This window comes from Bos indicus, chromosome 1 (assembly GCF_029378745.1).
Source record: "Bos indicus isolate NIAB-ARS_2022 breed Sahiwal x Tharparkar chromosome 1, NIAB-ARS_B.indTharparkar_mat_pri_1.0, whole genome shotgun sequence".
In the NCBI taxonomy this organism is placed as follows: Eukaryota; Metazoa; Chordata; class Mammalia; order Artiodactyla; family Bovidae; genus Bos; species Bos indicus.
The window spans coordinates 143,567,182-143,583,837 of NC_091760.1; the positions used below are offsets into that span (position 1 = coordinate 143,567,182).

The 16,656-nt window shown below is 49.1% G+C and overlaps 1 protein-coding gene across 3 annotated transcripts in view; it reads left to right on the forward strand.

Annotated features, from left to right (window-relative positions):
- The window catches only part of PKNOX1 (PBX/knotted 1 homeobox 1), a 42,008-nt gene extending 26,169 nt beyond the window's left edge, over positions 1 to 15,839 (forward strand). For 2 of the 3 annotated variants that reach the window (XM_070795466.1, XM_070795467.1), the window contains exons 5-12: positions 25 to 196; positions 1,878 to 2,048; positions 5,536 to 5,635; positions 6,625 to 6,722; positions 8,034 to 8,162; positions 12,092 to 12,168; positions 14,256 to 14,428; positions 15,154 to 15,839. In XM_070795466.1, the coding sequence (XP_070651567.1) occupies positions 25 to 196; positions 1,878 to 2,048; positions 5,536 to 5,635; positions 6,625 to 6,722; positions 8,034 to 8,162; positions 12,092 to 12,168; positions 14,256 to 14,428; positions 15,154 to 15,365 (1,132 nt within the window). In that variant the 3' untranslated portion in view covers positions 15,366 to 15,839. The remainder of the gene's footprint in view (positions 1 to 24; positions 197 to 1,877; positions 2,049 to 5,535; positions 5,636 to 6,624; positions 6,723 to 8,033; positions 8,163 to 12,091; positions 12,169 to 14,255; positions 14,429 to 15,153) is intronic. The other variant, XM_070795468.1, reaches the window with a different exon arrangement.
- Positions 15,840 to 16,656: the final 817 nt, after the last annotated feature.

Sequence of the window (16,656 nt, forward strand, 5' to 3'; positions counted from 1 at the left end):
CATATTTTAACATTTTTCCCCCAGGCATCCACTGTTTCCATTATTAGCTTTGTTGTTTGAAAAATGTGAACAGTCTACACAGGGCTCAGAAGGCACGACTTCTGCCAGTTTCGATGTGGACATTGAGAACTTTGTGAGGAAGCAGGAGAAGGAGGGAAAGCCCTTCTTCTGTGAAGATCCAGAAACTGACAATTTAGTAAGTGAAATTTGCGGTTTTCATTTTTATTTCTTCTAAATTTAACCTGTTCAATAAAATGTACATTTCTAATTAGAACTTTGGATTGTTTTTGGTTTTGCTGAAGAGGGGAATTTTCTATTTCTTGAGATCAGCCAGGTCTTGAGCATTCTCCGGTGACCCCTTCTGTAGTAATGCAGCCAGATGGCTTGAGCCTGTGACTTGAGTGGGCCAGGAGTTCAGTCCCTCCCGAGTGTTTGGGAAGGTCCTCTGGGATCGTCATGCCCCCTGCCTTGCTTCCCAGGCAGTGTGTCTGAGCCCAGCTTCAGCTCTCAGCTCTTCCCTCATTGTGGAGCCTGGCTTTGCTCTGGAGGCCAGCACTGGTGGTGGGTGAGACTGTGTGAAGACCTGGGGCTGAGCGGGCCAGGGCATGAGCACAGAGCAGGGGCCGGCTTAACAGAGCCTCTGGCGCCCCTCATGGCCTCCTTGGCCTTTCTGTCCGAGCCAGCCTGGCTCATGAGGGCGCCTTCCTCCCAGGTGTAGTGCTCCCAAGCTCTGGGTTCTCTGTGCTTTCTGAAGGCCGCGGAGAGTTCCTTGGGGTGACATCTCTGCGGTGCCCCAGGGGAGCGGTGCCCTCCAGCGCTGGCAGCTCAGGCAGCCTGTGTCTGGGACGTGTTCCTCCACTAGATCCTCCCTGGAGTCAGCCAGCTCTCAGACCACAGCCCGAGGGCCCTCATCAGCAGGGAAGGGCTTTTGGAAAACTTCGCTGGATAAACTGCACCGGTCTTAGGTGTTGTTTTTAACTTCTCAGTATGTATTCACCCTTACAGCTAGATAGATTTTCTAGATGAGGTGTCTGACTTTGAGTCTGAGTCCTCATCTTGGAACCAACAGCACCCGCCCTCTGGGGATGAAGGCCATGTGCGCTCCCTGCCTCTGGCCCTCCATGTGCTGCCATCAGTGAGGAGGGAGCAGGAGTGCCAGTGTGGACCAGGCTGGCAGGGACCGGGGCCCTCCTGCTGGATGCCCCACACAGGTCCAGCAGGGCTGGCACATGGTCACTCTTGGCATCAGCTGGCTGGCTGGCTCGTTCCTCGGAGATGCCTGAACCGCTGCCACCAAGGTCACGGGGATGGAGCTGAGTTTTAGGTTGTGGGTTCACAGGAAGTGGTGTTTGTGGTACTGCTTCATCACTAGTGTCCACGTTATGTACTACTGGGAGGCGAATTACTCCCAAATTTAGTGCCTTTGTATAATACTGAAGATTTTTTTAGGAAAACTGTAAGAGAGAATCTTTAGGATCTGGGGCTAATCTAGGGCCAGGCAGAGAGTTCTTAGACTTGACACCAAAAGCAGAATCCATTGCAAGCAGAGTTGGTAAGTTGAACTTCTTCAAAATTAAGAAGCGCCTGGGAGGTGGGCACAGGTTCCTCCTCGTTTACAGATGAAGGAACAGGAGCAGACTGAGGGTGAGTCACCAAGGGGACCGAGGTTGAGCCCGGCAGCTCCCAGCCTGCGCCTGCTGTCTCCCCCACCACGCTGAGCCTGACACCAAGCCGCGGGGCAGCTCTGATGTCTTCCTCTTCCTGGTCCTGGCAGCCCAGGCGGCCGTGTCTGTACAGGAGACTTGTGTGGTGATGATGGCCGCTTACCCTCGTGCTCCCTGGTTCTTGTCTGAAAGTTTCGATTTTCTTGCCTCTAGATGGTAAAAGCCATCCAGGTTCTGCGTATTCATCTTCTTGAGCTGGAAAAGGTTAATGAACTCTGCAAAGATTTCTGCAGTCGCTATATTGCTTGTCTAAAAACGAAGATGAACAGCGAGACTCTCCTGAGTGGGGAACCCGGCAGCCCATACTCCCCCGTCCAGTCCCAGGTATTTACGTCAGGGCTGCACGCCTGCTGGGGCACTGCGGTGTTGGCAGGGGTGAAGCGTATCCAAGGCCACTAGCCCTGTCAGGATCGGGGTGGGTGGGGGCTGTACTTGGCTGTCCTGCTCTGAGGAGCCCCCAGGTCTCCAAACATGGCCTGTGCTGGGAACACACACGGCCCCTCAGGCCAGAGAGACCTCCCGCCTGGGCTCCACGCCGTGAACCAAGTGGGCCCGACTGCGTCCTACCCCAGAGCCCAAGGTGGAGCACCAGTCATTTCTTTGTTTCTCTTTTTGTAAATGAATGTATTAAATTGTGGTAAAGCACACAACACAGAATTGACCACCTTGACCATTTTAGAGTGCACAGCTCGGGCGTTAAGCAGCCTCACAGGGTTCTGCAGCCATCCTCACCATCATCTCCAGAACGTGCCATCTTCCCAGCCTGAAGCCCCGTCCCCGTGAAACTGACCCCTCACCCTCCCCTCCCAGCCTGAAGCCCCGTCCCCTCCCAGCCTGAAGCCCCGTCCCCGTGAAGCTGACCCCTCGCCCTCCCCGCCCGCAGCCCCTGGCCCCTCCATCCTGCTTTATGTCTCCAGGAACTTGAATGATCTAGGTGCCTTGTGTGGGGGCAGTCATGCCGCGTGTTTCCTTCTGTGTATTTTACTTACCATAATGTCCTAGAGTTCATCCACGTTGAGGCACTGTTGTATTTAGCCACTGAAAGGGTGTGCTAACATTTCATTGTGGTTGTCTTTCGCATTAACCATCAGGGAGACAACAGCCATCTTTTCATATGCTGATTTCCATCTGTGTATCCTCTTTGGTAGAATGTCTACTCACGTCTTTTGCCTATTTTCCAACTGGATTTTTTAAAAATTGTTCACCTTTGAACGTTCTAGATCCAAGTCCTTCATTAGATATATTGTTTGCCAATATTTTCTCCAAGTCTGTAGCTTATCTTGCATCCTTTTAATAGGGTCTTTTGCAGAGCAAGCCTTTTAAATTTTGATAAAGTCCTATTTATTGAATCTCCTTTTATGAGTCACACTTTCAGTGCCAAGTCTAAAAACTCTTTGTCTAACCCTAGATTCCAAAGATTTTTTTCTCTTACTTTTTTTTTACTAAAAATTTTATATTTTACATTTAAACCTGTGACCCATTTTGAGGTCTGTTTTTATGCCGATGTTTGTCCATTCACTCCAGCGCCATTTGTTGAAAAGGCTGTACTTACTCCATGGAATTACCCGTGCATTATTGTCAAAACTTAGTCGGGTATATTAGTAGGGCCCATTTCTGTGTTCTCTGTTGTGTGTATCTAGACTGTCTAGTCTTGATTCCTGCTGCTATATGTGTCTCAAAACTGGGTAGGTCGATTTCTCCTAGTTTATTCTTTCTCAAAATTATTTTTGGTATTCTAGTTCCTTTGCCTTTCCTTATAAATTTTATAATTGTTGTTGTTCAATTGTTAAGTCGTGTCTGACTCTTTTCAACCCCATGGACTGCAGTATTCCAGGCTTCCCTGTTCTTCACTATCTCCTGGGGTTTGCTCAGACTCATGTCCATTGAATCGATGATGCCATCCAACCACCCCAGCCTCTGTCGCCCCCTTCTCCTCCTACCCTCAGTATTTCCCAACATCAGGGTCCTTTCTAGTTAGTTGACTCTTCCCATCAGGTGGCCAAAGTGTTGAAGCTTCAGCTTTAGTATCAGACCTTCCAGTGAGTGTTCAGCGTTGATTTCCTTTAAGATTGACTGGTTTGATCTCCTTGCCGTCCAAGGGACTCTCAAGAGTCCTCTCCAATACCACAGTTCAAAAGCTTCAATTCTTCAGTGTTCAGGTTTCTTTATGGTCCAACTCTCACATCCATACATGACTACTGGAAAAACCATAGCTTTGACTAGACAGAGCAAGTGTCTTTTAATTTTGTGGCTGTGGTCACCATCTGCAGTGATTTTGGAGCCCAGGAAAAGTCTGTCACTGCTTCCATTTTTCCCCCTTCTATTTGCCATTAAGTGATGGGACAGGAAGCCATGATCTTAGTTTTATTTATCTTTTTTGGTACAGTCTGGCTAACTTTGGTATCAAATGAATTGGAGAGTATTCCCTCCTCTTCTGTTTTCTGGAAGAGATGTAGAACTGGTGTTAATTCTTCTTTAAATGCTTGACAGAATTCTCCAGTGACACTACCTAGACCTGGAGATTTCTTTTTGGGGAGTTTTAAAATTACTAATTCAGTTTCATTAGTTATAGGGCTATTCAGATTATCTGTTTCATGCTGCACTTTGCACTTTGCAGATGTCAAATTTATGTGTGTTGAGTTGTTTACAGTAGTATTCCTTTTTCATCTTTTGATGTCTTTAGGGTCTTTTTAGGCCCTGTTTCATTCCCAATATTGGTAATTTGTTTTTTCTGTCTCTCTCTTTTTTTTTTCTGTCAGTCTTACTAGGGATTTGTCAGTGTATTGATCTTTGCAAAGAACCAGCTCTTATCTCTGCTTTGTCTGTTTTTCTATTTTCAATTTCATTGTTTCTGTTTTCATCTTTATTGTTTCCTTCCTTCTGCTTGCTTTGGTCTCATTTGGCTCCTCTTTTTCTATGTTCCTGATGTGGGAGCTTAGATGACTGACTTAGATGGCTTTATATTTATGTAGCAAACTTGATGTAGACTGACCAGAGCTTTTATGTTCAAATCGATGCGATGGCACACAGAGGAATTATCTCTGAAGGATATCCACATAGGCTGTTCAACCCCTCAAATGTCTGGGTGCCTTCTCTGTGCCAAACCAGTGCTGGAAGCCAGGTGCAAAGAGCCTGTCCTCTGTCAACTCCCAGGGAAGCCATCACAGAAAATGGATAAATTAGCCCATTTGGATCTGACTTCAGATGAGTAGATCCTCCAGTGTGGTGTTACAGATATTTGCATGGCTCTTGCAGTCGGCCAGGTGCAGACCCAGCACCCCACACACCTGAACCCTGGGGGCTCTGATGTGTTCTGCGCAGTGGGAAGGGCAGGTACAGACTCTGCTGCCCCAGGGTGCGCCCCCACCCTCCACCCCCTGCCACAGCCCCAGCCTGTGGCATCGTCTTCTGAATAGTTCATCTTGTCCAGGAGGCTTTGATTCTTGGAAAACTCTGAGCTAAGTTGAATGGAAAAGGTGTGTCATGAGATCAGGTAATTTTTGTCTTCCTAATTATATCTCCAGGGCCATAGGATGTATTTAGTATGCTGATGAGGTGAAAGATAATCTTTGGAAGCTAAATTGAAAGTCCTGTCTCAGTATTGATCATCATATTTAACAGTCAGTTTTGCATCTCTTGGTTTCCAGATACGGATGTAGCACTTGCCTTGTGAAGACTTGTCATCTGATGATGCTCTTTGCTCGAGCATCTTTCCCTTATTAATGATGCCTTTATGCCACTTGCTGTGAAGTGTTAACCATGGGTTTTCTGATTTCTGATAACCTCTTCACTGTGTGTTTCTGACTTGCAGCAGATTCAAAGTGCCATCACAGGCACTCTTAGCCCCCAAGGAATCGTGGTGCCAGCATCCGCTTTGCAGCAGGGGAATGTCACCATGGCAACAGTGGCAGGTACGATGATAGAGAAAGAGACACTTTCCTTGAGCTTTTGCAGAAAAAAGTCCTTCATATTAGAATGAAGTAGCACATAACCAAGGTTTCTAATTAATGCCAGTTCCCAGTACAGGACCACCAGCATCTCTATCTCTTTGAATGTCTGGTTCTTGTTAATTCTCAGTAACAAATATATTATGCAAACTGTGTTTCCCTGTCAAAAAATATGGGAAGGAAAGGTTTTATGTAGAAGTTGAAAATACATAGCAAAACCACCTGAAATTTTTAAATAGCACAGTTTTCAGTTGTCCTCCTAGCAGCACCTGGAAAATCTTAAGTTGTTGAGTTTTCCAAATTTGCTGGCATATTGAGTGCAACACTTTCATGGCATCATCTTTTAGGATTTATCTTTTAGGAAATATCTCAGCTGGAATTCCGTAAGTCGTATTATTAATTGATGACAAGGAGTGAAAATGCAGTCTTAATGTTGGGATTACCTGTTCTTGATACACCAAGGAACTGTAGACTCTGTCCTCCTTCCTGTGATGGTTTTTAGTAGACGTTGCATATCAGAACCATCATGAAAAGGGCAAGCGCGCTGAAGGAGGGAGTGAAATTGATGCTGAACCCCCCACATAATCGCACAAAAGGAAACCTCCCCAGGAAGATGAAAGCACACTGGATGAAAGAAACAACTAGAGTAAAAAGAAATGTGATCTCAGACCTTTGCTTGAGTCCTTTAAGACGTGCCAGGAAATAGAGGCAAGCCAAGGAAGGGGCTCACGGACTCCCCACCTCCCCCAGCCACCCCCCACACTGTCTCATGAGGAGCCCTGGCTGCCCTCCGCCCCACCCTGGAAGTGACAGGTCCACTAGCAAGGTGCTGGTGACCGTCTGAAATGATTTTCAAAGCCCGTAAGCTACGACTTTACTCTTCCATGAGTACGTTGAGGCATGGTGTTCACTGTTGAGGCTTGGGGTGATTTAACTTCTCTTGTCCTTTCCAGGGGGTACAGTCTATCAGCCTGTCACAGTTGTCACTCCCCAAGGCCAAGTGGTGACACAGGCATTGTCGCCTGGCACCATCCGGATCCAGAACTCCCAGGTGCGTGGAAAGGGCTGGGCGGGGTGCGGGTGAGTGCGTGTTCACAGTGCAGGGGGTGGGTGGGGCGCGTGTTCCCAGTGTGGGGGCACAGGTGGAGCTGGGCTCAAGCTCTGCCCTCTGCGTGAAGGTCACTGTCCCAGACCTGCTTCCTCAGGTACTTCCCAGTTAATCTGAATGTCCATGTTGCCTGTCTTTTTCACTTTTCATCTGCCTTATTGTTGCAAAGTTCAGAGAAGCCTAAGGAGGAAAAGGTCGCCCAGGACCCCTCCCCACCACGTGGGCTGTGCAGCTGTCTCCACTGCTGGAGATTGGAGGCTGTGTAGACGCATCCTCCCCAGACCCCTGGAGGTTCACGGCAGACTGCAGGCTTCTAGCTAAGGGTGTGGGGCTGGGCTTGCAGTAGTGACGGTGCTAAAATGCTGTGGTGTGCCCACCTTGAAGTCCTCCCGCCCTCTCTGTGCCTTTGTGGTGAAATAAGGCCAGTCTCCTTTCTATTCTAGACACACACGCAGTTGTTTCCCGCCACCCCCCCCCGCCCTCCACTTTGCTGGGTTTACATCAGAAGCAGTGTTTCTGTTATCAGTACTTATTTCAGACCATTGTTTACATTAGTTCTCTTTGGCCTGCACGGATGTCTTCTACATCCTTATTGGCCACTTTGAGGCCCAGCCCTAGGCATGTCAACGTTTTCCTAACTCAGAAGCAGGTATGAGAAGGCCTGGGCAAGGGGCCTGCTGGGCCCACGGCCCCACGACACGAGTGGCTGCCCAGGCCCAGCAGTGGGGAGGGTGGGGCTAGGCCCCTAGAGCCCTTCCTCCACCGCCCCGCCATGAGCCTGCTTTCCCTGAAGCTTTCCATTTACAGCGGCTCTGAACATAGAGCTGGCTTGCAGAGCATTTCCTAGCATCATAGCGAAGAATTAGAGGAAGCGCACTCTTAAATCACGTGCTTATTTGTTTTGTAGAGGTTCATTCGTGCTGTCAATTAAGGGAGAATATGAATTTTCCTCTGGTTTACAGAGCAGACGTGCAGAGTGTGCGTTGGGTCAGTGGAGCCCCTTCTAACATGCAGCATGGCTGACGAGCGAACCCCCTCTGCCCTAGTCCTGGCCAGCCCCACAGGCCCTCCCCCGCCCTTGTCCCCTCCCTGCCATGTCCCAGGTGTCTGCCACTTCCAGGGCATCAGGGCTAGGAGCAGAGAAATAAGCCCCGTGGGGTTTCTCACAGAAGAGTAAATAGAGTTGACGGGGGCCCTGGTGGGGTGTGCTGGGATGAACTATGCTGTCTAACGTTATTTTTAATTGTTTAAAAGCTTCAGTTACAGTTAAACCAAGATCTCAGCATCTTGCATCAAGATGACGGCTCATCTAAGAACAAGAGGGGGGTCCTGCCAAAGCACGCCACCAACGTGATGCGGTCCTGGCTCTTTCAGCACATTGGGGTGAGAACAGACGTGACTGCCCCGTTAGCACAGCTTCGAGATGCTTTCTTTCTGCTTATTGTCTAGGAAACATTGACTTACATGGGCTGGTAGGCCAGGTTGTAAGAATCGGTGTTTTACTGACTGCCCATAGTGCATAGACCATGAGACAGAAGTGGGACTACCCAGAATTGGAGGAAAGGCTTCAGGAAACGGAAATCAACCAGGGATACCACTAGTGAGAGGGAATCCCTGAGTTCAGCCGACATTAACAGTGCCTGAACCTGAGAGAACTGCCTGGGGAACGTACCTGGGGGAGGGGAGGCTGATTAGAGAAGCGGGCAGAGAAATGGTGCTCTCAGGCAAAACCTTGCAAAATAGTTATGTTTTATGTATGTTATGGGCTTCCCTGGTGGCTCAGACTGTAAAGAATGCCTGCAATGTGGGAGACCCAGGTTCGATCCCTGGATTAGGAAGATCCGCTGGAGAAGAAAATGGCAACCCACTCCAGTATTCCTGACTGGAGAATTCCATGGGCAGAGTTACAGTCCATGGGGGTCACAAAGAGTCAGACACGACTGAGCAATTAACACTTTCAACACTTTATGTATGTTGGATTTGAAAGGGAGGTGGGGAGTTGAGCTTGTGGGCAGAGTGATTGGCAGATGGGCTATTGACTGTGAAGCAGAGCTTGGTCTGTTGATTTCACAGGAAGACTCGCTCATGACCCACCCAAGCTGCAGTCCTCACACCCCTGACTCAGGAGAGGGGGTGACCCCGAGTAGTTTTCAGGGATGACAGTGGTCTAGCTGCTGGGTCGGGAAGGACAGGCTGACCTTTGGGGGTGGGGGTAGGTGGAAGGGGGTGGGGGTAGGAAAGTGCTCACCCACTAAGTTACAGCCTGTCCAGGTGGAGGAATGGGGCAGGGGGGCTTGTGGGCAGATGCGGAGGCTGCCTCTGGCATCCAGAGGGGCGGGAGGCCAGGAAGGCTGGCAGGAAGCCCCTCTCCACCAGGCATTTCCGTCCACGAGGTTTTCCTTCCACGGTCCTGCCCGGGGCTGCTCCTGAGCTGAGCCGGTGGGCCCAGACCTGCCCCTCGGCATCACGACAGTCATCACCCCTGCAGCCGCATCCTCACTGCCCCCGCCTCCTTGCCTCTGCCCAGTGCGCCTTGGTGCCCTCAGGTCTCTACAGTCCGCCTCACCCCCCAGAGGTGCCCGCCGCCTGGGCTAAGGCCAAGGTTGTTCCTCGGTGTCTTCTTTGTCCTCCCTTGACTGGGAGCCCCAAGGCCAGCGCCGGATTGTCGCCTTGTGTCCCCCTGGGGCTTGGCCCTGGTCCCTGCTAAGCCTCTTTCCTCTGCCTGGGTCAGGCTCTGCGCCCTGGGCCCCGGTGGGAGGGCGCAGCTCACGCACTCATGTGGAAGGAGAACACTGCTGTTTGCTGCAGTACAGCCTCATGGGGAAGTTGGTCTTAGAAAGAGTCTGAAGGAAATGGAGATTTCATGGCTGAGTGTCACAGTGATGTTCATTATAATAATGGGGAATGAGGTGGTGTGTGAATCAGGACCCATAGATTTGATGGAAGGTTGTGCAGCTAGTTAACACGGTGAATGAGGGCCCAAAGCACCAGAAGCTTAGGTACCTGGTGAGAAAGCAGATCGAACGTGTTTCTAATACACTGTGGTTATTAGAGCTGGTGAGTACGTCTGTAACGTAGTGATTGGACTATTACACACAGAATGGAATTGGGTTTTTTCCTATTGTTTCCTTTAATGTATTAATCATTTCTAAAATAGACCTTGCTCATAGGTTCATTTTAAAACGCCAATTTTTTTCCCGTGTAAACATTTTCTATGTCTTCTTTCCCTCATTGCCTGTAAATATTATCCTCCCTTTGTGGTTTTTCCTCACACTCTAGGCAGAAGTTGTTACTTTTTTTTATCCTGGTTTGTGTACTTGCTTCCTGTCACCTTTTTATTTTATGAGCTTTTTAGAGGACAAGAATGATATTTCTGTTCCCAGAAGCTCTCAGTTGGCTCCGTGTGTGCTCCTGTGGAATGAAAGTGAGTTACTATCAGTCAGTGTGAGGCATGGAGCGCTGCTGAGATGAATCTGCTGCTGTTCTGTTGTCCCCAGGATACACAGTTACTTTTCCAACACAGGATGCTCACTTAAGAACTGAAACACACTCCCACCTCCTTCTTTGTTGGCGCTGTCCACTCTCTGAGGTCCTGGTTGGTGGAAAATGAGGGACTTGAGTGCATGTAGGTTTTAGAGTAGGTGTCTCTGTGGTCCCCCATGCGGGCAATAGTCACCTCTGGACATGTTATTCCTGTAGATAGAAATTACCTTCCTTTGGTGCTTCTGTGAATTTTGATACAAGCATATCACACTTCTCAGATGTCGTGATTTTTGCGAGTTGAAGGTTTGTGGCAGCTCAGTGTGAATCAGATCTGTTGGTGCTGTTCCTGACAGCATGTGATCACTCTGTGTCTCTGGATCATGTTTTGGTCATTCTCGCAATATTTACTTCAAACTCTTTCATCATTATTATATTTGTTATGATGGTCTGTGCTCAATCATTTTTGATGTGACTGTTGTGAAAAGGCAATGGCACCCCACTCCAATACTCTTGCCTGGAAAATCCCATGGATGGAGGAGCCTGGTAGGCTGCAGTCCATGGGGTCGCTAAGAGTCGGACACAACTGAGCGACTTCACTTCACTTTTTCACTTTCATGCATTGGAGAAGGAAATGGCAACCCACTCCAGTGTTCTTGCCTGGAGAATCCCAGGGACAAGGGAGCCTGGTGGGCTGATGTCTATGGGGTCGCACAGAGTCGGACATGACTGAAGTGACTTAGCAGTTGTGAAAAGATCATGACTCGCTGACGAATCAGATGATGGTTAGTGATTTTTAGCAATAAAGTTTCTTCTAATTAAGGTGTGTACTTTTTTTTGGACAAAAATGCTTATTACACACTTACTGGACTACAGTATAGTGTAAACACAACTTATATACATTTTTGGAAGCAGAACAATTTGTGGCCCACTGTATTGCAATGCTCGATTTAATGAGGTAGTGTGGAACTGAACCTGCAGTATTTCCTAGGTGTGTCTGTATTTACTTCTGGTTTAATTCTGTTTTTTCTAAGTGACGTATCTCAGTCATCCATGAAAGAAAGAGGAAATAGCAGACACCCCTTCCCCAGCCCCGAGCTGAGCTCTCTGCCGACAGCGCTCGTTAGCCTAGCAGACGCTGTTAGGTGACTGCAGTTTATCCCGGTCCACTTCATGCTCACAGTTCCCGTGACAGAACGTGTCACCTGGACGTGATGGCCTGGGGCAATCTGTCCGGGCCTCTTCCTGCCGCCTCCTGTTCCACCAGCCCAGGATGGGGAGGGTGTGCCGTGCCCTGCTTGGGTTCCTCGTCTGTGAGTGTGCAGAATCAGTGGATTCCTATGTAGGATGTACACAGGTGATCACATTATCTGTTGTGCTGTGGGTCAAAACACAGCCATTTATCTGCTTTAAATGGATACAGTTTATGGTTCTGAAATGACAGCTGTGAAGCTGATAGAAGAACCGTAGGTTGTATCGGGGGCTTAGAACAGCACCTGGCAGAGCCCCCGGAGTCCCTCCACTTCCAGTGCTCTTACCTTCATCTCTTACCTTCCCCGCGGCCTTTGAGCCAGACTCTCGTCTGGACGACAGCTCTGCCTGGGCTTCTACCAGCTGTGCAGCCCCTGTGTTCTTGGGCAGCTGGGAAAAAGGCTTCATTCTGTTTTAGGCATTTCTGGAAACAAATATAAGACTAAAGTTAAGTTTTAGCTAAAAGCACTGTTCATACCAGTTTTTACTAACAATTATTTGTGTGCTTCTGTTTGACCAGGATGGTCTTGAATTCCTTTTTAAAAACTAAAGTTCACGGTGACACTCCTTTTTATTTTCAGCATCCATACCCGACAGAAGATGAGAAAAAACAGATTGCTGCTCAGACAAACTTGACACTACTCCAAGTTAACAACTGGTAAGACACGCCCACTTTCTGAGACTCTGCTGTCAACAGCACACCTGGAAATCCTGACACCAGTGAATAGTACAGTCTGGGTGAATTACACAAGCATTCCTCTGTTATCAGAGTCTGGGATTGGCGGCAGGACACTTAAGCATAAATCGCACATACTTTCACCTAAGTTTTGTGACCGATGCCCAAGGACTTTTCACTATGATGTATTCGCTCAATCAGAAACGCGTTTCTCCAGGGCTTCCCCCCACCCCCCTTAAACTGTGATGTTTTGTGGACGAGTTTCCATGGGCCATGAACAGCCGAGGTGAGTTCACCTGATCACTGGTAGCCCCCACCCCCCGCTTTTGAGACCCTGTATCCTTTGTTCAGCAGTGATGTGGGGAGGCAGCCCCCGAGCTGGCTGGCCACAGTGGCCTAAGGAGTCCTGAGGCCCCAGCAGGCCTAAGGAGTCCTGAGAAGGAAACGTGTACTTTCTACAGGAAGCACCCTGTTGTGGCTCTGGCGTCACGCGTCACTGTGGACACTTGGATCCTGACCGCTTCCCCTTAAATTAGAGGCGCTGACGTCACTAAGTGGCGGTGGGCTCTGAACGTGCACTTGCATTGCGCTTTTAGTCGTTGGCCTCTTTTTTTACTATTTTACTCATCAGTCAGACGTAGGAAATGATTTCAGCTTAATAGCATTGGCATGCGTAAAAGAAGACACAGCTTCTACCACTTATTAACATTGCTGTATTTTCATTTTAACTGTTAAAATTTAAATTTGAAGATCAGGTAGATTCCAGTGTAAACAATAAAAATTTTCCATTTTGCGCAGTTATACATGCGGGAGGTATGCTTTGGCACTGTATTAAGTACTTCTCCTATCTTGCCTTTGAGCTATTATTTTTGACTTAAGTGGCAACTATAAGCCATGGTGTTGGATTATTTCCTGTTGGATCTTTTAAACAGAGCGTTAACAAGAGTTGAAAGGCTTTGAGTGTTTCGTTGCTGTGAGTTTTGAGTCTTTCTCTGTCACAGTCTCCACTGTCTTCATGGCATCCCATTTAGAAACTGTGTTTTGGTTCAGTGACTGACGGATGGGTGACGGACAGAGGACAGAGCGATGTCTCTGGGTGTGCTGATGGTTGGCGGCTTGTCAGCCTCCTCACCTGTGGGCCCCTGCTGTTCCTAACTTGCTCCTCTGTGCTGTTAGCAGAATTGTCTTTTCTAGAAGGTTTGACCTCAGCTTTTCATTTTAAAATTAATAACAATTTGATACATGTCTTTTATAAATTCTAAAATTTCTAAAGTCTTCTAGTGGCTATTTTTTACCTTTTATGACTTTCCTTTTATATTTGCAAAAATTGTATTTTGGAGTGAATTTGGACACACCCATCATTAGCTCACGCCTGTGCCTTGTAGAAGCTTTGACGGAGAAGGACGGACAGACGTAGAGATGGCAGCAGGCTCCTCTCCCAGGTCATGCTGGGGTCTGTGGTGTGCTGAGGGGCTGTTGTGACCCTTCAGTCCGGCTCACACTCAGCCGCAGGGACCAGCGACAGTCTCTGAACGGAGCTCTGTAGTGTCAGCCTGTTCATATCTATTATTAGAATGTGTCCTTGGGCAATTGGAGATTTTTTGAATCTTAGTATTTCACAATTAGACAGCCTCAGAGCCGGACATCTGTCCACACTCAGGGCCTAACTGGGTGGGCGCTCGGAGATGCACCGCCTGCGGGCCTCGGGTCGGAGGCTGCAGGGTGCCTGGTTCTGCTGCTCTACCCTGCCACTTCCTTAGAGAAGGGCATGTCACATCCACAGTTTGAACAGCATCCTCTGTGTCATCGTGAATACCCAGTTCACAGAGGTGGATAAATCAGAGTGGAGAAAAGACGCTGTGGGGCAGTCTGTCTTTATTCAAGTGAATTACTCTAAAAACAGCCCTACTCTCTGGAAGTTTAGATGAGATGCTTGGCGTTACTCTTAAGCACTTCTTACAGCAGGGAATACGTGGTCACATTCATGTGGTTTGTGAAGCACCTGGCCTGTCATTGAGGCCACAGGGCCTTGGAAAGGCCATTTTGACATGAGTATTTCCTTCACGCAGGTTCATCAACGCAAGAAGACGAATCCTACAGCCGATGTTGGATTCTAGTTGCTCAGAAACTCCAAAAACAAAGAAAAAGACTGCTCAGAACAGACCCGTCCAGAGGTTTTGGCCTGACTCCATTGCCTCGGGAGCAGCACAGCCAGCTGCCAGTGAGCTGACTGTGTCTGAAGGTGGGCACCGGGCTGGGTGACCCTGTCCTGCAGGTGCGGGTGAGGTGGTAAACCAGGGGCAAGCAGCAGTCTTGCTGCGTCTGACCGTGGGGACAGTGCTGGTCCAGGTGCCCGTCAGCAGTACAGGTGTGCCCAGGAGAGCGGAGTGCGTGGCCAGACGCCCAAGGCCGCTCCTGTCTCTCTCTGCCCCTCCTGCTTCAGTGCAGGGTGTGTGTGTGTGTCATGCGCCCACTGCCTGGTATTTCACCCTGTGTCTCCCCAGGCTTCATCCAGCTGTGCGATTTCCTGGCACAGAGCCTTCACGGCCTAGCATCTCTAGTCCGCGTCCCGCTCACGGGTACCTGGTGGTTCCCACTCCCCGCTGTTGGGCTGGAGCACAGGATCATGTGTCTCGGGTGTCCACTTTCCCTCGCAGACTGGCCTGCCGTCCTCTGACCTCAGTCCCCCCACCCCTGCCTGTCCTCTGAGGCCTCTCCCCTGTGTCCTGGGTCCCTTCTCCTCTGTGTGATGCTTGCTTTCCACCCCAGGCGTCTGTCCCCTTTACCATCCTGACCCTCAGACCCTCTCTAAACAGAGAGCTTAGCTTTGCAGGGTCTGGGACGATCCTAGTAGAGACATTCCTTAAATCCCTGTGGATGGTCCCAGAAACACAGCCAGGGGAAGCCAGGCTGCGCAGCCCAGCGGGCTGAACCCCGATGGCACGGTGACGCCGCTTTGTGCCACAGGGGCCGTCGTGACCATCACCGCGCCCGTGAGCATGAACGTGGACAGCCTGCAGTCCCTGTCATCGGACGGGGCCACGCTGGCAGTGCAGCAGGTGATGATGGCCGAGCAGAGCGAGGACGACTCCGTGGACAGCACGGGGGACGGCGGGGCGGCGCTGGCGCCCGGCCACCTGGGCGGGCTGGTCCTGGAGAACAGCGACTCCCTGCAGTAGGGCCCGGCCGCCGGCGCCCCTTTTTATAGTTTGCACAGCAAACATTTTACACAGTTTTATTTCTAATATGTTTTATATGTAGGCATAGAAGAGTGCACTTTTGTATTTCATAGTAAGCTTCCAGGGCGTCTTTGCCGGTGCAGCGACTTCTTTCAAGGTGTGTGTGCGTGTGTGTGCACGTGTGTGTGTGTGCGTGTGTGCGTGAGTTTTTAAGGAAATTCTTTAAAGGTTTAACGCTAAAAATGTGATGAATGACAAACACCTCCGCCCCCCCACGAGCCCCTGATTAGGTTAAGGACTAGTGCTTCCATTTTCTGAGCGATTACGCAGTTTTAATTTCGTTCTGTGGGTAAGGCAGGCCTCAGGGGGCTGGTTCACTTGTCAGCCCCGGGATTAGGAAGAAGCCTCTGCACCTGGAGACCGCCCGTGCGAGGCGGGTGACAGCACAATAAACCGCGTGTGACCTGTGGTGGATGTTTGGCGACTCAGATGTGGTTCCGTTCTCATGTTCCGTGAGCCTGTGTCATTTGCTATATATGAAAAGAAACTCCTATTTTTACCTTGCTGGAATTATTGGATAAAAAGCTATTTTTATAAATTCCGTATGAATTGGATTATGACTATGTCAAGGGTAAATTCTAGAGGAGAAACAGTACACACTTATTGACTGTCTCAATTTGGAATGTTCTGAATTGGCCAAATTTGATGAACCTGCCCCCAGTTAGCTAGTATTCTGGTTCTCTGCTCTCCCAGGGTATTAATTCACATTTTCTACTATAAAAGAAACATCTATTTAATGAAATTTTGATATCTTCAAATTTTAGTCAATATGTTGCTCAGATTGCAATTTACACTTTATCTAAACATGCGTCTCAAGGTATTTGCTAAGTAGGGCTTAGCTAAGTTAAGTGGTAGCCGGTGGTCAGTTAAAAGCTTTTGCTGACTGTTTCCGTCTGATTTAAGTCTGACCACGGTTGAGTGGTAATGTGCCGTGTTAGCTGGGCGTTGTCTTAGGAGCTTTCGGTCAGCGTATGTTATGCATAGAACGTGTGTCATAAACTACTATAAAGTGTCCATCCTGTTGGCTCAGAGCAGGCAAAGAGCAGACCCTTGGCTTTGTTACACGATTAGTGCATGTCCACTGCAGGATGGACAGGAACCGGCAGGGCCTGGGGGTGGGGTGCCGGCGGCTCGTCATCACTCGGTCGGTGGTTCTTCCTCTGACTTGATCACATCACATCTGGATAACGGTGGGACTTCGGCTCCTGGTGACCAGATGGACCACAGAGCA